This window comes from Pan troglodytes, chromosome 18, assembly GCF_028858775.2.
Source record: "Pan troglodytes isolate AG18354 chromosome 18, NHGRI_mPanTro3-v2.0_pri, whole genome shotgun sequence".
NCBI classification, from domain to species: Eukaryota; Metazoa; Chordata; class Mammalia; order Primates; family Hominidae; genus Pan; species Pan troglodytes.
The window spans coordinates 31,168,960-31,193,892 of NC_072416.2; the positions used below are offsets into that span (position 1 = coordinate 31,168,960).

General features: G+C 52.8%; 3 protein-coding genes across 20 annotated transcripts in view; 1 reads left to right on the plus strand and 2 right to left on the minus strand.

Annotated features, from left to right (window-relative positions):
- LOC129135256 (eukaryotic translation initiation factor 3 subunit C-like) overlaps window positions 1–197 on the minus strand; it is a 43,342-nt gene extending 43,145 nt beyond the window's left edge. The window contains exon 1 of the mRNA XM_054669117.2: window positions 93–197. The gene's annotated coding sequence lies outside the window, so the exon portion shown is untranslated. The remainder of the gene's footprint in view (window positions 1–92) is intronic.
- On the minus strand, window positions 188–18,723 carry LOC737549 (battenin). 18 transcript variants are annotated; one of them, XM_054669100.2, is made up of 15 exons: window positions 18,534–18,723; window positions 17,049–17,224; window positions 16,507–16,863; window positions 14,307–14,403; window positions 13,608–13,679; window positions 12,657–12,736; window positions 12,451–12,536; window positions 11,573–11,645; window positions 11,342–11,485; window positions 9,007–9,119; window positions 7,639–7,685; window positions 7,490–7,558; window positions 7,340–7,395; window positions 7,119–7,212; window positions 575–685 (listed from the first exon to the last, which is right to left on the minus strand). In XM_054669100.2, the coding sequence occupies exons 3-15, from the start codon at window positions 16,785–16,787 to the stop codon at window positions 575–577; spliced, it is 1,323 nt and encodes a 440-aa protein (XP_054525075.1). In that variant the 5' UTR covers window positions 16,788–16,863; window positions 17,049–17,224; window positions 18,534–18,723. The 18 variants fall into 18 exon arrangements, 16 of the variants coding, with proteins under 16 accessions (XP_063652991.1, XP_054525075.1, XP_054525074.1 ...); XM_054669099.2 differs by having other exon boundaries at window positions 17,049–17,244; XR_008539997.2 differs by lacking the exons at window positions 575–685; window positions 17,049–17,224; window positions 18,534–18,723 and adding exons at window positions 227–292; window positions 4,675–4,796 and having other exon boundaries at window positions 16,507–17,041.
- An 875-nt stretch (window positions 18,724–19,598) lies between these two features.
- LOC129137412 (apolipoprotein B receptor-like) lies at window positions 19,599–24,006 on the plus strand. The gene is given in 5 exon segments (XM_054669058.2): window positions 19,599–19,774; window positions 20,131–20,756; window positions 20,758–23,038; window positions 23,123–23,391; window positions 23,478–24,006. Coding segments are annotated over 5 exon segments (3,348 nt in total). The 5' UTR covers window positions 19,599–19,672; the 3' UTR covers window positions 23,548–24,006.
- The last annotated feature ends 927 nt before the right edge of the window (window positions 24,007–24,933 follow it).

Consider the following 24,933-nt stretch of genomic DNA (forward strand, 5'->3'; position numbering starts at 1 on the left):
CAACACCTCCCGACGCCCAACCCCTCACCGGCCCCACCCGGACCTCGACCTGGGTCTCCCACCACGAAGCACGAGGCCCAAAAAATACCAACCAGCTGAGCCCGCGAGTCACACCGCAGGGCCCTGACAGCGGAAACGCCGAGAGAGAAGGCGGGTCCTCGCGTCACTTCCGGGAAGCGCCGACTAACTACACTGGGAGACTACAAATCCCAGTGGCCTTCGCGCCATAAGGGGGCGGGGACAAGCCTGAGGGAACCGGGCGCTGAGACCTTGGCTGCAGGCGTCGCGAATCCTACCGCGCGTTGGTGTCGGGATTTAAAACACGAAGATCGGCGGGGCGCAGTGGCTCACGCGTGTAATTACAGCATTAATAGGCATTAATAGTATAGAAGTAGATAATCCTGCCGGGTGCGGTGGCTCACTCACGCCTGTAATCCTAGCACTTTGGGAGACCGAGGCAGGCGGATTACCCGAGGTCGGGAGTTCGAGACCAGCCTGACCAATATGGAGAAACCCCATCTCTACTAAAAATACAAAATTAGCCAGGCGTGGTGGTGCATGCCTGTAAGCCAAGCTACTCGGGAGGCTGAGGCAGGAGAATCACCTGAACCCGGGAGGCGGAGGTTGTGGTGAGCCGAGATCGAGCCATTGGACTCCAGCCTGGACAACAAAAGCGAAACTCCATCTCAAAAAAAAAAAAAAAAAAAAAGTAGACAATGCTAGCCAGGCACAGTGGCTCACTCCTGTAATTCCAACACTCTGGGAGGCTGAGGTGGGTGGATCACCTGAGGTCAGGAGTTCGAGACCAGCCTGGCCAATATGGCAAAACCGCGTGTCTACTAAAAAATACGAAAATTAGCCTGGCACAGTGTCACCTGCCTGTAATCCCAGCTACGTGGGAGGCTGAGGCTGGAGAATCACTTGAACCCAGGAGGAAGAGATTGCAGTGAGCAGAGATCACACCACTGCATTCCAGCCTGGGTGACAGAGCAAGACTCTGTCTCAAAAAAAAAAAAAAAAAAAAGTAGACGATGCTAGATCTTGCAGGTCTTTATAGGCCTGTGGTTTGAAGCCGCCATCGGCAGAGGTTTTAGTGCAAGGGACTGTGTTACATTTTTCAAGGTGGTTTTGATATGGGAGCTGGACAGGGAAGTGCTGGGAACGGAAGAGCATGCTCTTCCAAAGTGCTGGGATTATAGGCATGAGCTACCACACCTGGCCGTTTTATTTTTTATTGTGAAATATTTCAACAGACAAGAATAAAGATTATTCCAATGGACATCTATGTACTCACAACACACCCAGCACCATCAAAACTTAATATGAGGCTGGGCATGGTGGTTCATGCCTGTAATCCCAAAACTTTGGGAGGCAGAGGTGGGCAGATCACTTGAGGTCAGGAATTCGAGACCAGCCTGGCCAACATGGTGAAACCCCATCTCTACTAAAAATACAAAAATTCACCTGGCATGGTGGCAGATGCCTGTAATTCCAGCTACTCAGGAGGCTGAGGCAGGAGAATTGCTTGAACCCTGAAGGTGGAGGTTGCAGTGAGCCAAGATCGTGCCACTGCACTCCAGCCTGAGTGACAGAGCAAGACTCTGTCTCCAAAAAAAAGTTAAAAAAAAAACAAGGTTCATCGTACATCTGTAAATCCATAAATATCTTTTTTTTTTTTTTTTTGAGATGGAGTTTTGCTCTTGTTGCCCAGGCTGGAGTGCAATGGTATGATCTTGGCTCACTTCAACCTCCGCCTCCCAGTTTCAAGCAATTCTCCTGCCTCAGCCTCCCAAGTAGCTGGGATTTACAGACGTGCACCACCACATCCAGCTAATTTTTGTATTTGTAATAGAGAAGGGGTTTCACCATGTTGTCCAAGCTGGTCTCGAACTCCTGACCTCAGGTGATCCACCCGCCTCGGCCTCCCAAAATGCTGGGATTACAGGCGTGAGCCACCACGCCCAGCTCTCTTTATTTTTAAATAATATGTGTACATTTTTACAAAATGAAAATGGTACAACAGAATACACAGGAAGAAAAAATAGACAGGAAAAAATGTTTCCTTCCTGCCCTGACCTCATGTTCATCAGCTTTTCTCTCTAGAAGCAAACACAATTGTCAGTTTATAGCATTATCTTCCAGATGTCCCTTTGTGCCCTCTCTCTCCATATCTCTCTTTGTGTACACACACACACACACACACACACACACACACACACACACACAGAGTTGACTCTTGAACAATGTGTAGGTCTACGTATATGTGGATTTTATTCAATAAATACAGTCAATCCTCCATACAGGTGGATTCCACATCTGGAACGAAATGTCAATCAAAAATAACAGTATTCACTGGATTTGAAACCCATGTATACCAAGGGCCCACATTTTGTAACCACAGGTTCCACAGGGGCAACTGCGGGACTTGAGTATGTACAGGTTTTGGTATCTCCCAGGAATCCTAGAACTAATCCCCTGAGGATACCAAGAAATGACTAGATAGAGACAGAAAGGATATAGATAGATGTATTGTATGTGTGTATGTATACATATATGTGTGTGTATATATATATATTCAATATATATATATGAATTATATAGATCAGGGTATGTGTGTGTGTGTGTGTGCGTCTACCTGGAACATACCTGTCTCTACCATTGTTTCCTGCATCTTATTTCATTATTCATATATCTTGCAGCTCATTCGGTATCAGTGCATATGGCTCTGTCTCATTCTCTTTTTTTGTTTGGTTTTTGAGACAGAGTCTTGCTCTGTAGCCTAGGCTGGACATAATCTTGGCTCACTGCAAACTCCACCTCCTAGGTTCAAGCGATACTTCTGCCTCAGCCTCCTGAGTAGCTGCGATCACAGGTGCCTGCCACCACACCTAATTTTTGTACTTTTAGTAGAGATGAGATCTCACCATGTTGGCCAGGCTGGCCTTGAACTCCTGACCTCAAGTGGTCCGCCTGCCTTTGCTTCCCAAAGTGCTGGGATTAAAGGCACGAGCCACCACACCCAGCCTGATTGCCTTTTAAAAGTATTCATAATAGGCTGGGTGTGGTGGCTCATGCCTGTAATTCCAGCACATTGGGAGGCTGAGGTGGGTGGATCACCTGAGGTCAGGATTTCGAGACCAGCCTGGCCTGGTCTCTACTAAACATGGTAAAACCCCATCTCAACTAAAAATACAAAAATTATCTGGGTGTAGTGGTCCTGTAGTCCCAGCTACTTGGAAGGCTGAGGCAGGAGAATCACTTGAACCTGGGAGGCAGAGGCTGCAGTGAGCCAAGATCACAGCACTGCACTCCAGCCTGGGAAACAGAGAGAGACTCCATCCCAAAAAAAAGAAAAAAAAAAATTCTCAACCTCAGCCTGGTGCAGTGGCTCATGCAGGTAATACCAGCACATTGGGAGACCAAGGTGGGATGATCACTTGAGGCCAGGAGTTCGAGACCAGCCTGGGCAACATAACAAAACTCCGTCTCTACAAAAAATTTAAAAATTAGTTGAGCATGGTGGTACGCACCTGCAGTCCCAGCTACTCGGGAGTCTGAGACAGGAGGATTGCTTGAACCCAGGAGGTGGAGGCTGCAGTAAGCTATGATTGTGCCACTGCACTCCAGCCTGGGTGACAGAGCAAGATCCTGTCTCATAAAAAAAAAAAAAAAAAAAAAAACGGAGGCTTCTTAAAGGAAGTGGGACCATCGAAACCAGGATTTCTCAATTGCAGCACTCTTGGCATTTGGTGCTGGTTGTTCTGCATGGTGAGGGCTGTCCTGTATATGGCAGCGCATTTAGCAGGATCCCTGGCCTCTGCCCGCTAGATGCCCATAGCATCCCTCAGTTGTGACAACCAAAGCATGCCTGCAGACGTTGCCAAACATCCCCTGGGCAGCAAAATTGCCCCTGTTTGAAAAACTGTTGGTTCACGATGGTAAAACAAGGTGGGAGTAGCCGGGCATCCTATTCAGCTGGGCTCGAACTCCTGGTCTCAAGCAGTCGCTGCCCCCCTGCCTCAGCCTCCCAAAGTGCTGGGATTATAGGCAGGAGCCACCGCACCTGGCCAGGAAGCCTCTTTGATCCCCACCCCAGGGTGTAGGTCCCACCTCTGTGCCCCAGTCTCTCAAGGAGGTGCCATCCTCCCAGCCCTGACCACACCACATTGCCTCTTGTGCAGTGTGTAGGCCTCCTCCTGGCGGTTCATACTTTTCGTATATGTAAGAATCGCCTGGGGATCTAGGTACAAATGCCCCAAGCAGGGCTTACCCTAGAGGTCCTAATTCATTAAATCTGAGGTGGACTTAAAGCTGAGCATTAAAAAGGACACACCTCTAGCCAGGTGTGGTGGCTCACACCTGTAATCCCAGCACTTTGGAAGGCCAAGGCGGGTGGATCACCTGAGGTCAGGAGTTCAAGACCAGCCTGGCCAACATGGCGAAACCCCATCTCTACTAAAAAATACAAAAATTAGCCAGGTGTGGTGGCACGTGCCTGTAATCCCAGCTACGCAGGAGGCTGAGGCAGAAGAATCGCCTGAACCTGGGAGGCGGAGGTTGCAGTGAGCCAAGATCACGCCATTGTACTCTAGCCTGAGCTACAAGAGCGAAACTCTGTCTCTAAAAAACAAAACAAAACAAAACAAAAAATTTGCTGGGCGTGGTGGCGCGCACCTGTAATCCCAGCTACTCGGAAGGCTGAGGCTTGAGAATCGCTTGAATCTGGGAGGCAGGGGTTGCAGTGAGCCAAGATTGCACCGCTACATTCCAGCCTGGGCAACAGAGCGAGACTCCATCTCAAAAAACAAAACAAAACAAAAAACATTATAGCTAAAAACATGTAGCTTAAAACCATAAGCTACATGTTTCAGTGGTATCTACAAGCACCCTGAGTTATAAATTTGGGGTTTTCTGGGTACAAACCCTGGGCTTGCAGCACTGCTCAGATAAATAAGGAAGGAGGCTGGAGGATATTTACATGCTTTGCCATAATATGAAAGTGTAATCTTTTTTTTTTGAGATAGGGTCTCACCCAGGCTGGGGTACAGTGGCATGATTATGGCTCACTGCAGCCTGGAACTCCTGGGCTAAAGCGATCCTCCTGCCTCAGCCTCCCGAGTAGCTGGGATTACAGGTGAATGTCACCACACCCTGTTGTTATTTTTTGTAGAGATGAGGTCTCGTGATGTTACCCAGGCTGCTCTCTCAAACTTCTGGGCTCAAGCAATTCTCCCACCTGGCTTATTTTTTTTTTTTTAAATTTTTTGTAGAGGTGGGGGGTCTCACTATGTTGCCCAGTCTGGTCTCAAGCTCCTGGCTTCAAGTGATCCTCCCACCCTAGCCTCCAAAAGCATTGGGATTACAGGTGTGAGCCACAACACCTAGCCTAAAGTATAATCTCTATTTCTGTATTTTGCTATCACAGAATTGAGTTCCTAAGTCTTTTTTTTTTGGAGATGGAGTCTCGCTCTGTGGCCCAGGCTGGAGTACAGTACTGCAATCTCGGCTCACTGCAACCTCCATATCCGGGGTTCAAGCAATTCTCCTGCCTCAGCCTAGCGAGTAGCTGAGATGACAGGCAGGTGCCACCACGCCCAACTAATTTTTGTATTTTTAGTAGAGACGGGGTTTCACTGTGTTGGCCAGACTGGTCTCAAACTCCTGATCCTGACCTCAGGTGATTCACCTGCCTTGGCCTCCCAAAGTGCTGGGATTACAAGTGTGAGCCACCAGGACTGGCCAAGTTCCTAAATTTCAAAGGCAGAGGACTTTCCTGTCACAGTTGACAGTTTATTGTAACAGTTACCTGCAGGGGCTGTGGATTTGTAACCTTGAAACAATGAATGCTGGTTATATGAAACTCCTTTTATTAGACTGTTGTAAGGAAGGGTGTTTGCGCCCTTAAAGCTGTAAACTACTGTTTGCCAAGGGCAGTTGAATTTGCTCACCACCCTCAAGATAAATAACCCACTGACTTCAAAGTCACCAATTCTATTATAATTAACTATCTAGAATAAAAGAACTGTACATTTTCTTGTAGTTAGAAACATTATTTGAAAGCCTGTCTCTTTGCCTGAGGTAAATGACCTATGATCATGCCACTGTACTCCAGCCTAGGCGACAGAGGAAGGTTCCGACTTTTCCTTTCTTTTTTCTTTTTCTGGGAGACAGGGTCTCGCTCTATTGCCTAGGCTGGAGTGCAGTGGCATGACCTTGGTTACTGCAGCCTTGACCTCATGGGTTCAAGTGATCCTCCCACCTCAGCTTCCCAGTAGCTAAGACTACAGGTGTGCGCCACTGCACCTGGCTAATTTTTGTAGAGATGTGATTGTGCCATGTTGCCCAGGCTGGACTTGAACTACCAAGCTCAAATGATCCACCTGCCTCAGCCTCCCATAGTGCTGGGATTACAGGCATGAGCCACCTGGCCCGGCCCAATCCCAATGCTTACAACACACACACACACAAACACACACACTACAAAATCTTGTTCTTCGATTCTTTCTCTCATCTCTATTTCTTACAACTACCCTGAAAAATAGGTATTGGCCACACCCAATTTATACATGAGGAAATTGAGGCTCAGAGAAGTTCTGAGACCTGCCCTAAGTCACACAGTGGCTGACTACTGAAGCTCAGTTTTGCTTGGCTCCTGAGGATATACATTTTACATGGAGCTCTGCTGGACTTTGGTTCCCTGTGCTAAGAAATGATAGTGTACAATTTACACTTCCCTGTAATCCCAGCACTTTGGGAGGCTGAGGCCGGCAGATCACCTGAGGTCAGGAGTTCAAGACCAGCCAATATGGCAAAATCCCATCTCTACTAAAAATACAAAAATTAGCCAGGTATGGTGGCGGGCACCTGTAATCCCAGCTACTCAGGAGACTGAGGCAGGAGAGTCACTTGAACCCGGGAGGCAGAGGTTGCAGTAAGCCAAGATTGCGCTACTGCACTCCAGCCTGGACGACAGAGCGAGACTCTGTCTCAAAAAAAAAAAAAAATTTTACACTTCCCACTGATAGTGAGAAGCAGGGGGTTTGGGGAAGCTGGGAGCCAAGCTGGGAGCCAAGCTGGGAGCCAAGGTGGGAGTGAAGTGAGGGGCAGGGGTTTGGTACCTGCAGCAGGGCCAGGGCCCAGGTGAAACGGATGCGACAGCAGCGGAGAGAAGAGCGGGAGGCAAAGACGCCAGCCTGGTACAGCATCTGGTACCTGAGGTTAGGGTTGAGGGTAGGAGAGGAGGCTCCTCCAGGGCCATCCCGCTCCCCCCAGTGCCTACTGGGCAGCGCAGCTGCATCACCACGGCGCCCTCCCAGCCCACTGCCCTCGCTCCTCTTACCAGCGGTATTGCTGAGCATGACTCAGGGAAGTGTTCCGGAAAAAGAGGAGTTCAAACTGCAACAAATACCAGACAGGGGAGATGGACGGGGCCGTGTGGGTCCCAGCCCCAATCGCCACCTCCACACCCCTCCTAGCACCCCTCACGTACAAGTCCCTGGTTAATGAAATACTCGGCAAAGTAAACTACGACCAAGGGAACAATGTACCACAGCAGACCCTGGAAAAGGCAGAAGATATAAGCGGGGGGCCTGGAGGTGAGCAAGCCCCACAGGGACATACCCCAGCCATCATCCGAACCTTGAACACTGTCCACCTTTCCCGAAGGGAGAGGCTGGAGCTGGAGCCTGCAGGGGAACAGAGAGAGAAGGGCAGATGAAGTTTTCACACTGAAGACTCGGCAAAGAGGCACCGGTATGACAGAATTAACCAGACCACGCAACAGTGGGAACTCACTTACATGCCACTGGATTGGACACTTAAAAATGGTTAAAATGGCTGGGCACAGTGGCTCATGCTTGTAATCCCAGCACCTTGGGAGACTGAGGTGGGCGGATCACCTGAGGTCAGGAGTTCAAGACCACCCTGGCCAACATGGAGAAACCCCATCTCTACTAAAAATACAAAAATTAGCCATGTGTGGTGGCAGGTGCCTGTAGTCCCAGCTACTCGGGTGGCTGAGGCAGGAGAATCACTTGAACCCGGGAGGCAGAGGTTGTAGTGAGCTGAGATTGCGCCATTGCACTCCAGCCTGGGCAACAAGAGCGAAACTCCGCCTCAAAAAAATAAAGTAAGATAAAAAATAATAAAATGGTAAACTTCGAGTAATATACATACTTTATCATGATGAAAATAAAAGCTAACCAGGTGAGACCTCTTCACGTCTCTTTGATTTTTAATTTTTTTTTATTTTTTGAGACAGAGTCTCACTCAGTTGCCCAGGCTGCAGTGCAGTGGTGCAATCTCAGCTCACTGCAGCCTCTGCCTCCTGGGTTCAAGTGATTCTCGTGCCTCAGCTTCCCGAGTGGCTGGGACTACAGGCATGCACCACCACACCTGGCTAATTTTTTTATTTTTAGTAGAGACGGGGTTTTACCATGTTGGCCAGACTGGTCTCAAACTCTTGATCTCAGATGATCCATCTGCCTCAGCCTCCCAAAGTGCTGGGATTACAGGTGTGAACCACCACGCCCGGCCAATGTCTCTTGTACAGCTCCACAGATGGCCATTGGCCCACCCTGCCCAGTCTCACTGGCCATTCTCTGGTTCTAGAACATCCCAGCTTATCCCCACCGCAGGGCCTCAGCACTTGTGATTGGAATGCCTGGCACATGGTAAGTACTCAATTAATATCCCTCCTTCTCTCCCTCCCTTCCTTCCTTGCTTTTCTTTTCTTTTTTTTGCGACAAGGTCTTGCTCTGTTGCCCAGGCTGGACTCAGACTTCTGAGCTCAAGCGGTCCTCCTGCCTCAGCCTCCCAAAGTGCTGAGATATTACAGGCGTGAGCCACTGTGCTCGTCCTCAACAAGTATTTCTCAAATAGACAAAGGCTTTTCCCATAACCAGTACACTCACTCTCTTTCCCCTCTTAGCTTTGCCTATTGCAGAGAGGAAAAGGCCAAACCCAGAGAGAAAGAAAGTGACCTCTCTGAGGGTCTGTGTCTCCTACCTGGCTTCGACTCCGGGGCCTCAGTTCTTATGAGGGGCTGCCGGGCTGCGCTCTCTGCCTCTTCTTCCCCTCCAGGGTCCTGGGCCTCAGGAGATGTGAGCAACAAGAAATAGCTAGGAGTAGGATGAAGGCAGGGTCAGAAAACCCTACTGGCTGGGAAGGTCCCCAGGGACCATCTAGGCCACTTTTCCCAGGGAACACCTCTACCTTTGAACACTTCCAAAGATGGGTAGCTCACTGCCTCTAAGGCTTCTACGCTGTGCGGGAGAGCTCCAATTGTGGACAAAGGCTTCCTTCTTTGGAGCTGAATTTATCTCCTTGTTCCTATTCATGGGCCTTCATTTTGTTTTGATTTTTTTCAGAGACAGGGTCTTTCTCCAGCATCCAGGCTGGAATGCAGTGGTGCAATCATAGCTCACTGCAGCCGCGACCTCCCAGGCTCAAGCAATCCTCCCGCCTCAGCCTCCCAAGTAGCGGGGACTACAGGCATGTGCCACCAAGCCTGCCTCATATTTTCCATTTTTTGTATAAATGGAGTCTCGCTATGTTGCCCAGGCTGGTCTCAAATTTCTAGCCTCTAGTGGTCCTCCAGCCTCAGCCTCCTAAAGCACTGGGATTACAGCTGTGAGCCACTGTGCTCAGCAGGCCCTTGTTCGGACTGCTGGCTCATACCTAGCGAGTCAGTTCTGTTTTCTGGCCATTATTATTCTAATGGTTGCTCTAGCTCCCATTAATTGTACGTTCACTCTGTGCTAGGCCAGAACTTCCTCGATTTTAGTCACTTAGGTTCTGGCTTCATGTTATTTGCCATATCCATATTCCTCCTGTATATATATTTTTTTACTTAATATTTTTCTTTAAATGGACTCACTTTTTCTACTTAGACTTGACCTAAGCACTAATCTTGTGAAGGGCCAGGTGTGTCTGGCTAGTTCAAAGTGTGTGTGTTTTTTTTTTTTTAGACGGAGTCTCGCTCTGTTGCCCAGCCTGGAGTGCAGTGGCACAATCACGGCTCACTGCAACCTCTGCCTCCTGGGTTCAAGCGATTCTTCTCCTCAGCCTCCCAAGTAGCTGGGACTACAGGCAACCGCCACCAAGCCTGGCTAATTTTTGTATTTTTAGTAGAGACGGGGTTTCACCATATTGGCCAGGCTGGTCTCAAACTCCTGACCTCGTGGTGCGCCCGCCTCGGCCTCCCAAAGTGCTGGGATAACAGGTGTGAGCCACCATGCCCGGCCAAAGTGTTTTGTAATATGCATGAAAATACACAGAACTAATCAGGCCGGGCACGGTGGCTCACGCCTGTATTCCTAGCATTATGGGAGGCCAAGGCAGGTGGATCACTTGAGGTCAGGAGTTTGAGACCAGCCTGTCCAACACAGTGAAACCCCGTCTCTACTAAAAATATAAAAAATTAGCCAGGCATGGTGGCATGGGCCTGTAGTCCCAGCTACTCGGGAGGCTGAGGCAGGAGAATCACTAGAGCCCAGGAGGCCGAGGCTGCAGTGAGCTGAGATCACACCAGTCACTGCACTCCAGCCTGAGTGACACAATGAGACTCCGTCTCAAAAAAAAAAAAAAAAAAAAAAGGGAGTCACCATGGTTCAGGCCGGTTGCCCTGGCACGCAGGCAGGCAAGGCTACACATTCGAGGCCAACCTGGTCAACACTGATTAAAAAAAAAAAAAAAAAAAGGAACTAATCAAATAAAGTCCACCCTCATCCTACTTCTAAGCACCTTGGGAACCACACTGTGCTGAATGCATTACCCTCATCACCTCCAAGGAAAGCAAGAACAACTGCCATTTGAGATATGGGGAAACTGAGGGTTCAGAGAGGTGGAGTAACTCGTTCAACACTACAAAGCTAAAAAGTGGCAGCTCCAGGACTCACACCTGGGGCTATCAGAGTCCAGATTCCACCTCCCTTCACAGCAAGGTAGGGACTTGAAGATTGCAATCATAATCAAGTTTTCTTTTCTTTCTTTCTTTTTTTTTTTCTTCCTGAGACAGAGTCTCACTCTGTCGCCCGGGCTGGAGTGCAATGGCACGATCTCGGCTCACTGCCACCACTGCCTCCGGGGTTCAAGCGATTCTCCTGCCTCAGCCTCCTGAGTAGTTGGGACTACAGGCACCCGCCACCACACCTGGCTAATTGTTGTATTTTTAGTAGAGACGGGGTTTCACCATGTTGGCCAGGCTGGTTTCCTGACCTTAGGCGATCCGCCCTCCTTGGCCTCCCAAAGTGCTGGGATTACAGGCGTGAGCCACCACACCCAGCCATGGCCAAGTTTTCTCTCCTTGGACCCCTCTCCCTCCCGGCTCAGGGCAGCTCACCTGGCCAGCAGCAGGGCAGGGATACCCAGCATGGACAGCAGGGTCTGCTGAGGGGAGAGGCCAGCCTGGGTGAGGCCCAGGTAGGACAGGGCCCCCAGCAGCCCAGCTCCCCCAGTCCCTGAGGACCACCAGGAGATCACGGCCCTGGGAAGGAGAACACAGGAACATTCAGGAGGACCTAGGCTGACCATGGGACAGCCTCTCCCCACACTCCCTGCTCCACCTGCTTACCTGGGGTAGAAGGCAGTGAGGGAGAGGAAGGTGACCTCCCCAAGGCCTGATGAGATGCTAGCGAAGACCACACCTGGGGGGAGGACAAGCACTGGGATGGTCACACCTCACCTTGCCACACTGCCCAGGCCTCTAATGTGTCTGGCCATGGCCTCCTCAGTATCAGCTCATAGAGGCTCCAATAGATCCCATGCATAGGCCAGGTTCCAGGTCTGAGGCAGAGCCCCACTCCCTTGCATGTCCCTTCATGGAGAGTGGCACCTCCATCCACCCAGTTATCAGACCAGGGGCAGACATGCACCCTTGATGTCTCTGCCCCTTCATCAGTCTTTTTCTTTTCTTTTCTTTTTGGAGACGGAGTCTCGCCCTGTCACCCAGGCTGGAGTACAGTGGCGTGATCTCGGCTCACTGCAACCTCTGCCTCCCAGGTTCAAGAGATTCTCCTGCCTCAGCCTCCCGAGTAGCTGGGATTACAGGCTCCTGCCACCACACCCAGCTAATTTTTGTATTTTTGGTAGAGACGGGGTTTCTCCATGTTGGCCAGGCTGGTTTCAAACTCCTGACCTCAGGTGATCTGCCTGCCTTGGCTTTCCAAAGTGCTGGGATTATAGGCATGAGTCGCTGTGCCTGGTCCATCACAGAGTCTTGACTTTGTTCACCTCAATCTCCATCTAATTCATCCATTTTCTCCCATCTCCTCCACTGCCTACCCCTCCAAATTGTCCCAGTCTCCCATCTCCTACTGCTGATAGCCCTAGCAGGCTTCTAAGGGTGACAGAATGAATCCCTTTCCTCTGGGAGGCTGGGGAGACTCTTCCCACAAATGCTCTGATGCGGTTCCTCGGGGCTCCCCATCTGACACAGAACCACACACTCACCACACAGGCTGGTCCCCACAGAATGAGAAAAGGCAACCAGGATGAAGCTTCCAGCAGCACAAATCCCACTGATGAGAACCCGGGGGCTGAGGGGGTGAGAAGGGAAGGGAGGGGGAAGGTCGGTCTCTACTCTCAGCATCTCAGCCATCCCGGCCTCCCCTTTCTCAGCTCCTGCCCACCCTGCCTCCCACTACCCTCACCCAGACCTGTAGGGCAGCAGGTGAAGGCCAAGAGGAGCCAACAATTTGATGACGAGTGTGGGGAGGATGTCCGCCAGGAGCACAGCCTGGGACAGGAGAATAGAGTGAGACCGCAGAGCTTCCATGGGACAACCCTCCCAACCACGTGGCCAAGGAGAGGCAGGAGCTGGCCAAACAGGCCTGCTACAAACACAGGCTCTGGAGTCAGGCACGCCTGGGTTCAAGTCTCAGCTCTGCCACTCCTTAGTTGTGTGTCAAGAGTTTATACTCTCTGAGCTTCAGTTTCCTCATCTGGAAAATGGGAATATCATAGCGCCTAGCTCACAGGACTGCTGTGTGGCTTAAACGAGCTAATATATGCTACAGACAGAAAGGACTCAGAAACTATATATATATATATATATTTTTTTTTTTTTTTTTTTTGAGAGTGAGTCTCATTCTGCCACCCAGGCTGGAGTGTAGTGGCTCGATCTTGGCTCACTACAACCTCCACCTCCTGGGTTCAAGTGATTCTCCTGCCTCAGCCTCCCGAGTAGCTGGGATTACAGGCGTGCACCACCATGCCTGGCTAATTTTTGTATTTTTAGTACAGATGGGGTTTCACCATGTTGGCCAGGCTGGTCTTGAACTCCTGGTCTCAAGTGATCCATCCGCCTCAGCCTCAGAAATTATATTAAGGTCTCAATTATTATACATATATATATATATTTTAATTTTTTTCCTTAAGATGGGGGTCTCACTATACTGCCCAGGCTGGTCTCAAACTCCTAGGCTCAAGTGATCCTCCCACCTTGGTCTCCCAAAGTGCTGGGATTACAAGTGTGAGCCAGTGCGCCCAGCCCAGGTCTCAACTGTTTTAATCATGACAGTCCCAGCTGGGTAGTGAAGGGCTGGGAGTGGGGTCTATAGACCCAGGGGCCCTGGGTCAGGCAAGGACCAGGTGAGATGAGTACGCACAGCCGTAGAGACAGAGTTGCAGTCAAATCGTGATGAGCTGTTGTGGGGCATCGGCGTTGGGCCTGGGTCCACCTAATGGGAGAAAAGCATGTCTTTCACCCTGGAGGCAGAGGGATAGACACACAGAGCCTGGCTCCCGTCCCAGCTCTGCCTTCACTTGAAGGATGGCTTTGGGTCAGCAGTGACTGACTTCTCAGGACCTCAGCGTCTCTGCATGCACAATGAAGAGGGGGTTTCCATATGAGTCTCACACTACTAGACCACAGGCCACAGATGGCCCTGTAAATGGACTTTGTTTAGATAATACATTCAAGAGCTTTCTTTTTTTTGAGATGGAGTCTCACTCTGTTGCCCAAGCTAGAGTGCAGTGGTGTGATCTTGGCTCATTGCAACTTCCACCTCCTGGCTTCAAGCAATTCTCCTGCCTCAGCCTCCTGAATAGCTCAGACTACAGGTGTGTGCCACCACACCCAGCTAGTTTTTGTATTTTTAGTAGAGTCGGAGTTTCACCATGTTGGCCAGGCTGGTCTCGAACTCCTGACTTCAAGTGATCCGCCCGCCTCAGCCTCCCAAACTGCTGGGATTACAGGTGTGAGCCACTGCGCCCAGCCAGAGACTGGAAACTTTACCCCACCTTGTCCCACCCCCTCATCTTCCCACAGGGACTAACCATGGTGGTGGTGGTAGAGAGTCACTTACATGGCTCTGGTTTCCCGATGTCCTCTTGTGGCTAAGGATGTCGTGGGCGGCACTCAGCATCACCACATAAGAGAAGTTGTTGCAAAGGCCCAGCAGCCTGGAAGGAGCAGGACAGGTCTCAACTCCCTCCTCATCCTGCAGCCATCTGTAGCCTTTGTGCCAAACCTTCCCTTACCTGTGCCCTTCAATCAGCCCCCTCTTTTTTTTCCCTCCATCACCAGATCCCATCCTCATTCAATGTTGGGGTCAAAAATACAGGCTTTGGTGCTTGGGCAAGATAGCGAGACCCCCATCTCTACAAAAAATTTAAAAATTAGCCAGGTGTGGTGGCTTGCACTATAGTCCCAGCTACTTGGGAGGCTGAGGTGGGAGGATTGCTTGAGTCCAGGAGTCAGAGGCTGCAGTGAACTGTGATCATGCCACTGCACTCTAGCCTGGGTGACAGAGCAAGACCCTGTCACAAAAATAAAAAATAAAAAGGAAGAGGCCGAGTGCAGTGGCTCACACCTGTAATTCCCGCACTTTGAGGGGCCGAGGCGGGCGGATCGCCTGAGGTCAGGAGTTCGAGACCAGCCTGACCAATATGGAGAAACCCCATCTCTACTAAAAAATACAAAATTAGCTGGGCGAAGTTGCACATGCCTGTAATCCTAGCTACTCAGGAGGCTGAGGCAGGAGAACCACTTGAACCCGAAAGGCGGAGGTTGCAGTAAGCCGAGATTGTGCCATTGCACTCCAGCCTGGGCTACAAGAGCAAGACTCTATCTCAAAAAAAAAAAAAAAAAAAAAAAAAGGAGAGTGGTCACAGAGAATTTCTGGGAGAGGCCTTGGAGGCTGGAAGTGAATCCAAGTCTGTGATCCCAAAGCCCCCTATGTCATGGCGGGGCATGGTGGCTCACGCCTGTAATCCCAGCACTTTGGGAAGTGGAGGCAAGCGGATCACCTAAGGTCAGGAGTTCCAGACCAGCCTGACCAACATGGTGAAATCCTGTCTTTACTAAAAATACAAAAAATTAGCTGTGTCTGGTGGCACGCGCCTGTAATCCCAGCTACTCGGGGAGCTGAGACAGGAGAATTGCTTGAACCTTGGAGGTGGAGGTTTCGGTGAGCCGAGATTGTGCCACTGCTCTCCAGCCTGGGTGATAGAGTGAGACTCTGTCTCAAAAATAAAATAAAATTAAAAAAAAAAAAAAGCTGGGCGCGGTGGCTCACACCTGTAATCCCAGCACTTTGGGAGGCCGAGGCGGGCGGATCACGAGGTCAGGAGATCGAGACCATCCTGGATAACGCGGTGAAACCCCCATCTCTACTAAAAATACAAAAAAATAGCCGGGCGTGGTGGCAGGCGCCTGTAGTCTCAGCTACTCCGGAGGCTGAGGCAGAAGAATGGTGTGAACCTGGGAGGCGGAGTTTGCAGTGAGCCGAGATTGCGCCACTGCACTCCAGCCTGGAGGACAGAGAGAGACTCCGGCTCAAAGCAAAAAAAAAAAAAAAAAAAAAGGTTCAGGCCCGGCATGGTGGCTCATGCTTGTAATCTCAGCACTTTGGAAGGTTGAGGTAGGAGGATCACTTGAGGCCACGAGTTTGAGACCAGCCCAGGTCCCATAGTGAGACCCCCATCTCTATAAAAAAATTTAAAAATTAGGCAGATGCGGTGGTGCACACCTGTAGCCACACCTACTTGGAGGCTGAGGTGGGAGAATCACTTGAGCCCAGGAGTTCCAGGCTGCAGGGAGCTGTGATTGCACTACTGCATTCCAACCTGGGCAACAGAGCAAGACCCTGTCTCAAAAAGAAAAAAAAATAAGATAAAATAAAATAAATTAAAAAAATAAAAAGTTTTAGTAGTGATGCATTTATTTAAACGTTCATTAGGAAAACGCTGGTTTTCCAAGTGGAGTCGTGATTTAAAGTTTTCTTTTTAAAAATATGTGCATTAAAAAACGTTAAGGCTGAATTGGCTGGAAGAAAAAAGTAAATAATCCTACAGGTGGTAGGTATGAGGATCTTGCTAAATCCGGAAGGTGATAAGGAGTGAAGTTTGGAAATTTTACATGCTGCCCCCGGGGCAAACCAGTGGATTCAGTAAATATTTCTGGGTTCAGCTCCTTTGCGCAGCTTAACTCTTTCTTCCCCCTTTCCTCCGGTCACTTCCCTCTTCTCATGCCATTGTCACTTGCTGAAGTCTCAGGCCACTCACCAGAAGCCCACCGCGTTCTTCCAATGCGCGCCCTGATGATGGTCCAACAGAGGGAGCCGGGGCTCCGGGACGGTCTCCTCCCCTGGGAGAGCGAGAAGAGGGCATGACCCCCACCTACTCTCAGGTGCACGACCGCTCCATGCGTGTCCTCCTGGGGCCGAGTCAGCTCTCATTCCCCTCAGGTGGGCTGCGAGCCAGAGGTGGTCGTTCCATGAGGGTGGGCGGGAATACTCACCCTCGGAATCCGAAAAGCGCCGCCGCGAGCCTGCACAGCCTCCCATCGCATCAAGTTCAGGTCCCCCGAGGGTCCAGGGTCATAGAGTGTCCAAAGGGGGCTCCCACGGGAGGGATAAGGGTCTGCGACAGGTGACAAGGATCAACGCCCGATTGCCGGTCCCAGCTCCGCCTTGTCTAGGGCACTCGCGCCCCGCGATCCATCAAGAAAGCTGGGGGCTCCATCTCGAGCGCCCTACGACCCACCACGCCCCACCCATCGTACTCTGCCCCCGCCCCGTCTACAGCAGGGACCCTGAGGCCTGTACCTTTAAAAGCAGCAGAATGTTCTGCACTATGCAGAGGCCGTTTGTCGGATCACGTGACAGCACCCGCGTGTTCCCCCATCACGTGCTCAGAGGTTTTCCCTACTTCCGGGTCCTCTCTGTCTTCGCTTTGGGCCTTCTCGGCTTCGGAGCGTGAGAAAGGGAGGGGCTGGAGAACCCTGGAACCGCAGGTTTTAAACTGGAGCAGGTGGGAGCAGCAAGCAGAGCCGTGACCTTAGATCAGTGGCGCCCAAGACCGAGACAGTAGCCTGCCAGCACCAGTTATGGCTGTGGGAGGCTTCAGCTCCTTTCCTTCAGCACTCACTTGCCAGAAACAAATATGGCCACCTGCCTACTCCCTTTTTTTTTTTTTTTTTTTTTTTTTTTTTTTTTTTTGAGGCAGGACTGTTTCTGGTTGCGAACAAAGACGACCAGCTTCAGGTCATTCTTATCCCCATCTGTTGACCTTACAAATTGTTTTAGAGACCTAAGTAAACATAACACTCATCTAAAGGGATTTCCTGAATGATCTATTGGCAGTATCCAAGATGTTAAGAGATCCCTATTTCCAAATTATCCTAGAACCAAAAAATATCACAGCACTTCAACCCCTGGTGTTACAGATGAGAAAACCAAGGTACAAATATATATATATAAAACAAAATTAGCCGGGCATGGTGGCGCATTCCTGTAGTCACAGGTACCTTGGAAGCTGAGGTGGGAGGATCACTTGTGCCCAGGAGGTTGAAGCTACAGTGAGCTATGATCACGCCACTGCACTCCAGCCTGGGTGACAGAGTGAGATCCTGTCTCAAAAAAAGAAAAAGTAAAAAATAAAATAAAATAAATATATATATATGAAAAAAATTGGAAAGTTGCTGACAATCATTCATACAATGTTAGACCTAAAGGTGAACTTAGAGACCTGTATGGTGATAAGAAATAGAGCACCAGAGGCAGGGAGCCATTGGGTTGGCTCCAGGCTGCTGCAGGATTCCTGCCTCCATCAAAGGTGGTGCTTAGACCAGATTTTTTTTTTTTTTTTGACAGGGTTTTGCTCTGTTCCCCAGGCTGGAGTGCAGTGGCAGGATCTTGGTTTGCTGCAACCTTGACCTCCCAGGCTCAGGTGATCCTCCCACCTCAGCCTCCCGAGTAGCTGGGACAGCAGGTGCGCACCACTGTGCCCAGCTAATTTCTGTATTTTTTGTAGAGACTGGATTTTGCCACGTTGCCCAGGGTGGCCTCAAACTCCTGAGCTCAAGCAGTCCACCCGCCTTGGCTTCCCAAAGTGCTAGGACTACAGGCGTGAGCCACTGCACCTGGCCAGACTAAATGATTTTAAGGCCTAAGATTCTGATGCTGTGATTTCATAGAATTGCCCTAATTGGAATAGGAAAGTGGGGCTGGGGAGGGGAGAAGGAGGGTATGGGGAGGAGAAGTAGAGCAAGGTCACTTTATGTAGTTCCAAATAAGGAATCATACCCTTACCTTCTTCTAGGTGGAAAGCGGCATCCTGCATTCTCTTTTTGTCCTTGGCCTCATCTCTGCTATGGGCTGTGCCACCTCTATATGCTCTTTCTCACCACCAGGCCTTCAGAATGCAGTTGGAAATGTGCCCTCTCATCTGGGCGTGGTGGCTCATGCCTGTCATCCCAGCACTTTGGGAGGCCAAGGTGGGCAGATCACCTGAGGTCAGGAGTTCGAAAGCAGCCTGGCTAACATGGTGAAACCCTGTCTCTACTAAAGATACAAAAATTAACCAGGTGTGGTGGCACGCACCTGTAATCCCAGCTACTTGGGAGGCTGAGGCAGGAGAATCACTTGAACCCAGGAGGCAGAGGTTGCAGTGAGCTGAGACTGCGCCACTACACTCCAGCCTGGGTGACAGAGTGAGACTGTCTCAAAACAAAAAAAAGAAAAGAAAAGAAATGTGCCCTCTCTAGTGTGCCTCCCAGGTCACTCAGCTGATGGAAAATGGAGTCCTACTAATGTGCAGGGCTCTAGAAATTCAGCAGCGTTTCATACATGGCATCTGCCATCAAGGAAGTCACAGGAAGGTGGGAGGCAGACACAGATATCCACAATATAAAGTTTAGCCAAGTTCTTTTTTGCAAGCCTAATCATAGGTGAGGGGATGCACCCCAGAGCCACCAATCTGGCCCCTTCTGCCCCTGGGGGAAGCGTTAATGATGCCGAAATGTGTCAGAGCTCCCACCAGCCCCCTCTTCACTGCTACTCTTTCTTCCCAGGCAAAACAGGAACCACAAACCCCAGCTTCCTCTTGCAGAGTGGCTGTGGATTCTAGGGGAGGCGGAAATGGCTGAGGTGTGGATACGAGACCTGACTCACTTGAGCTGCTGTTGCCACATGTCCCCTCCCTCTCCCCCTCCCCAGTTCTAAGGTCTCCTACTCCCACTTTGTCCTTTCTGGCCTCTTGCTTGTCCTTTATTTCCAAATGTGCACCTGAGTCCCCTGTGTGATGTACACTCATTTCCTGGGCTGCAGTGGGGGCTACTGTGGGCATCAGGGGCCATGGGCAGGGCCTGGGGTGGGGACGCATCAGGGAGACAGGGGAAGAGGAAGCGCCTTTGGTCCTGGGGAAGGTTGGCTTGTCTTGGTGGGTGGGGATGGTCATTATCAGCTTTCTGGACACACAGACAGAGACAGACAGGATGGACTTCCTCCGGCTATACCTCCCTGGGCTGCACCAGGCCTTGAGGGGGGCACTGGTGAGAAGGGCAGACAGCTGCCAGATACTTGCACCCCATTCCCTGGGGCCTCACTTCCGGGCACCTCCCCTGGGGCCTCACCTTTCCCCTCCTCCTTCTGATCTCCTCAAACTGGAGATTGCTTTCTCAGGTTCAGGCAGACTCCTGGCCTAATATTTTCTGAATTTCAGTCCCCACCTCCAACCATGCATCCTCGTACCCCTAATCGATGCCCCTTCTGGCTCCTTCTGCAAATCCTCTTCTTCTCCTTTCAGATCCCAGTACCCTCTTCCTTAACCTGGGCTCCTCCAGCCAGGGCCCCCAGGGAAAGGGCTGGGACTCTCCTCAATGACTCTCCCCTCTCTCTTTTTTCCTAGGATTCCCTCGGCACCTTTGTCTCCTACCTCCTGGGAGATGCAGTCCCCACTGTAGAGCGGGAGGCGCAGGCGGCTGAGGAACTGGGGGCGGTGGCGGTGGGAAAGACAGGGAAGATTGTAGAGGAGGAAGCCCAGGAGGACCTGGAGGGCCTTAGAGGCAGCCAAAATGAGGGGGCTGGAAGGCTGAGAGGGCCTGGAGATGACAGAAGACGTGAAGTGGGGAGCCCAGCTGTAGAACAGACCTGGGGCTGGGGAGATGGCAGCTCCCATGGGTCCCAAGCGGAGAGGCAGGACAGTGGGGCTGGGGAGACAGCCAAGGCTGCCAGGTGCCAGGAGCCAAGCGCCCACTTGGAGGCCAGAAAGAAATCCAAGGCAGGGTCTGGGGCTTGCCAAGACAGGAGCGGCCAAGCCCAGGAGAGGCAGGAGTCCCATGAGCAGGAAATGAACAGAGAGGAGAGGCTGAGAAGCTGGGAACAGGAGGAGGAGGAGGAAGAGGTCAGGGCAAGAGAGCCAGGGATGGCCAGAGGGGCGGAGTCAGAGTGGACCTGGCATGGGGAGACGGAGGGGAAGGCTGGTGCTGTTGGGCCAAAGGCGGCAGGGGACAACCGGGAGATGGAGCAGGGGGTCAGGGGAAACTGAGGAGCCTGGGGCCGAAGGGGCTGGGAAAGGAGAAGAGGTGGTAGTGGTGGAGAAGGCCTGTGAAAGCACTAGGGCATGGGGGATGTGGGGCCCAGGGGCAGAGCCTGAGGACTGGGGAATCTTAGGCAGAGAGGAGGCCAGGACAACCCCAGGTAGGGAAGAGGCCAGGGCAATTTTAGATAGGGAGGAAGCCAGGACAATCTCAGGCGGGGAGGAGGCTGAGACAGCCTCAGGCGGGGAGGAGGCTGAAACAGCCTCAGGCGGGGAGGAGGCCGGGACAGCCTCGGGAGGGGAGGAGGCCGGGATAGCCTCAGGTGGGGAGGCTGGGACAGCCTCAGGAGGGGAGGAGGCCTGGATGACCTCAGGTGGGGAGGCTGGGACAGCCTCAGGAGGGGAGGAGGCCGGGACAGCCTCAGGAGGGGACGAGGCCTGGACGACCTCAGGCAAAGAGGAGGCTGACCTGCTGGGAGTCAGACAGACAGAATATGGAGCAGTCCCAGGAGAAAGGCTCCTAGAGGCTACTGGAAAAGTCTGGGTCCTAGAGGAGGAGGGGGATGAGGAGAGAGAGGCTGAGGTGAGCCCTTTCCCCAAACAGGCCCAGGTCCTGGGCACTGAAAGAACAGAAGAGGCTGCTGAGAGCCAGACCGCAGGGAGGGAGGCTGTGGGAGGCCAGGAGGCAGGGGAGAGCTTTGAGGGCCAGGTAGACCTGCGTGGTAAGGAGGCTGAGATGAGGCAGGACTTGGAGATCAGGGCCGACCGGGCCAGGATGGAAGAGCTGGTACAGGCAGAGGAGGCCCAGGAGGAGAGAGGGAGCGGCAGGGATCCAGTGGCTGAGCTGCCCTCAGATGGAGAGGCTGAAGGCGCTGCCGACTTGGAGGCAACTCCAGAGGCCAGGCCTGAGGAGGAGCTCACAGGGGAGGAGAGTGAGGCGGCCCAGACTAGCTGTGGCCCACTGGGGGTGGAATGGGGTGGCCTCACACACAGCGTCACCAAAGGCCAGGGACCTGAGCTGATGGGGGGCGCCCAGACCCCAACTAAGCAACCCGAGGAAAGGGAGGCAGGGGAGGTGGAGCTCATGGGAGTTCTGGCCCTGAACAAAGAGGAGCAGGAGGGGAGCCTGGAGGCAGGTCCCAGGCACGCGGGGTCTGTAAAGCCTGAGGCCTCTGAGGCCTTCCCAGGAGCCTGGGAAAACCGCACGAGAAAGGACATGGAGAGAGGAAATACTCAGGAGGTTGCAGCCGATGGCGAGCAGCGGGGGGAGGAGGAGACTGCGGGAGGCCAGACCCTGGCGGCTGAGGCTGAAGGAGACCGAGAGTCTGAACTATCAGAAGTCCCAGAGGCAGGCAGGGAGGGGCTGACAACCCAGGACGCGGGATGTGGAACTGAGGAGGGAGAGGCGTCTGTCTCAGAGAACCAGGAGCTGGACGGAAGCACAGGGGCAGACGCAGGGCCTTGCCCGTCACTGGGAGAGGCCTATGCCAGAGAAACTGAGGATGAAGAGGCGGAGGCTGACAGAACATCCAGAAGAGGCTGGAGCCTGCAAGCGGTGGCTGTGGGCCTCCCGGACCGTGAGGATGCACAGACTGGCTCTGTGGCTGCTGGGATTATGGGGGGTGAGGTGGTCCCAGACATCAGCGCTGCTGGCGCTGGTGAAGCTTTGGAAGGGGCGCTTGGGCAAGGCTGGGACTCAAGAGAAAAGGAAGAGGCAGCAGCAGGAGAGCATGCAGGTGGGCAAGAATTTGGTCTGGAGTGCTCAGCAGAGGAAGAGGTGACTGGCAGAGGCAGCCAAGTAGAGGCTTTTGAGTCCAGGGAGGGAGGACCTTGGGGAGGGCGGGTAGAGGCCGAGGAATCTGCAGGCGCAGAGGACAGCTGTGGGCTGGATCCCGCGGGCTCCCAGACAGCGAGGGCAGAGGGGATGGGAGCCATGGTGGAGGCTGGGGGGCTTCTAGCAGAGTGGACGCTGTTGGAAGAAGAGGCTGTTGGATGGCAGGAGAGAGAACAGAGGGAAGACAGTGAGGGGCGGTGTGGGGACTACCACCCTGAGGGAGAGGCACCAAGGTTCCTTGATGCAGAGGGTCTCATGGTGACCGGGGGCCGGAGGGCAGAGGCCAAGGAGACTGAGCCAGAAAGCCTGGAACACGTCAGGGGCCAGGAGGAGCAGCCAACACACCAGGCCCCTGCAGAAGCTGCACCGGAGTCAGTCGGGGAAGCCGAGACGGCTGAGGCCATGGGCAGTGCCAGAGGAGGTGCTGCCAACAGCTGGAGCGAGGTGAGGGCTCTTAGTGGCGTCTCGGGGGGAACGAGTGGAATCCCGAAGCTGGCCCCATGGTCCTCTGTGCCCCCTTTCCTGCAGGCCCCGCTCCCCGGGTCCCTCCTAGACGTCTCTGTCCCAAGGAGTCGCGTGCACCTCTCGAGAAGCTCCTCACAGCGTCGCTCCCGGCCCTCTTTTCATCGGACTCCGGCCTGGGAGCAGCAGGAGGAGCCCCCAGCCCCCAACCCTCCTGAGGAGGAGCTGTCAGCTCCTGAGCAGAGACCCCTCCAGCTGGAGGAACCCCTGGAGCCAAGCCCTCTGAGGCATGATGGGACCCCGGTGCCAGCCAGGAGAAGGCCCCTGGGACACGGGTAGGCACAGGGCAACTCAGCTGGGGTGGGGAAGAGACCGCGGGCACCTGGGAACCTGTTCTCACGGGCCTGACTTCCGCCTCCAGGTTTGGCCTCGTGCACCCTGGCATGATGCAGGAGCTGCAAGCCCGTCTGGGCCGGCCTAAGCCCCAGTGACTGAGACCCGGTGCTCTGGGAGCCAGGCCCTGAGTGGGTGCCAGAAGGCTTGCTCCAATGCCACTGAGCCCTGCTCCCTCTGCCACTGTGGACACATCCTCTCCACCCTCTGGGCCTCAGTGTCTTGATGTATCATTCATGGAGCAGGCAAAACCAGACGTCTGGGAAGACCGTGAACTTAAGGAGTCTGATTCTCCAACACAGGCTGGTGGACCACCTACCCCACTGAGACCACCTCTCAGGGTGCCTGCCCTGGTTCCTCCCCAGCCTGAGTCAGCTGTCTGGACTGCAAGGAGGCTGGGCACGGGGGCTCATGCCTGTCACCCCAGAGCTTTGGGAGGCCAAGGTGGGAGGATCGCTTGAGACCAGGAGTTCGAGACCAGCCTGGGCAGCATAGCAAGACCCCCATCTTTTAAAAACAAAATAAAACAATAAAGACTGCAAGGAAGACTGAGGGAACAGCGACCATTTTCCTTACAGGCCTTCCTCTCTAACTCCCACTTCCCAGCCCAACTCCCTGCACCAAGACCCTCAGAACTGGGCGGGGATAACACAAACCTCTGGAGTTGCATCCAGGCCAAAGGAAGGCGGTTAGGAGGGCTTAAGGAGCACTGTTCAGAATCAAAGATGAGCTGCCTTGAGCTTCCAAAACGGTAGCTCGGCCTCAGGATGCTGCTGGTTACTATGGCAACTGCCTGCCTGAGCAGGACATAGTAGGGGAAGGTGGGCCAGAGACCCCAAAAATGTAGGAGCAGAGAGGGGTTCAGGATGGCTAGAGGTTGCTGACCCCGTTCCAGGCTGCCCTGCCCTCTGGGTGTCAGACAGCCCTTACCCGAAGAGAAGCGGAGGCCAGGGGTGGATGAGAGTGCTTTATTGGGCACCCAGCATGGGGGCTTGGCCCGAGGAGGACCATCAGGCCCCAAGACAATAAATAAACCATCATCTCCCTAAACAATAAATAAATATCCAAGAAATAAATAGCTGGCGAGGACCAGAGGGGCTTTCAGTTACTGGGTAGGGCCTGGGGCAGGGGGCTGGAAGAGCCCTCCCTTGTCCAAGGCTGATGATGCGAAGGCTGCCCTGATGCCAAGACTCCAGTCCTAAAGTTCTAAAGGGTGGGGGGCAGGGGGCTAAGAAGCCACCGATCAGGGCTGGGGGCTCAATGTTGGGAACCCCAAGGGCCAGACTGAGTGCCCAGCCTTGGACAGCAGCAGCAACTCCCGCACGGCCCGAGATAAGACGAGCTCCAAGGAGTGCAGCAGGCGGTAGGTGGAGAGGAGCTGGGGCCAGGACACCTGGGCCGGCCCCTGTAAGGCGCTGCCCAGTGCCCCTGGGAGCAGCCCCTTCCTCTCCTCCTCCTCCTTTTCCTCCTCCTCCTCCTCCGGG

What these genes read in the sequence shown, in the direction of transcription:
- LOC737549 (XM_054669100.2), bottom strand. Translation starts at nt 16,787, where the DNA reads ATGGGAGGCTGTGCAGGCTCGCGGCGGCGCTTTTCGGATTCCGAGGGT. An exon ending in CTTCACCTGCTGCCCTACAG is followed by an intron (nt 12,537 to 12,656) that starts GTCTGGGTGAGG and finishes TCACCCCCTCAG; the next exon opens with CCCCCGGGTTCTCATCAGTG. An exon ending in GGCCCCGGAGTCGAAGCCAG is followed by an intron (nt 7,686 to 9,006) that starts GTAGGAGACACA and finishes GTTCCCCTGCAG; the next exon opens with GCTCCAGCTCCAGCCTCTCC.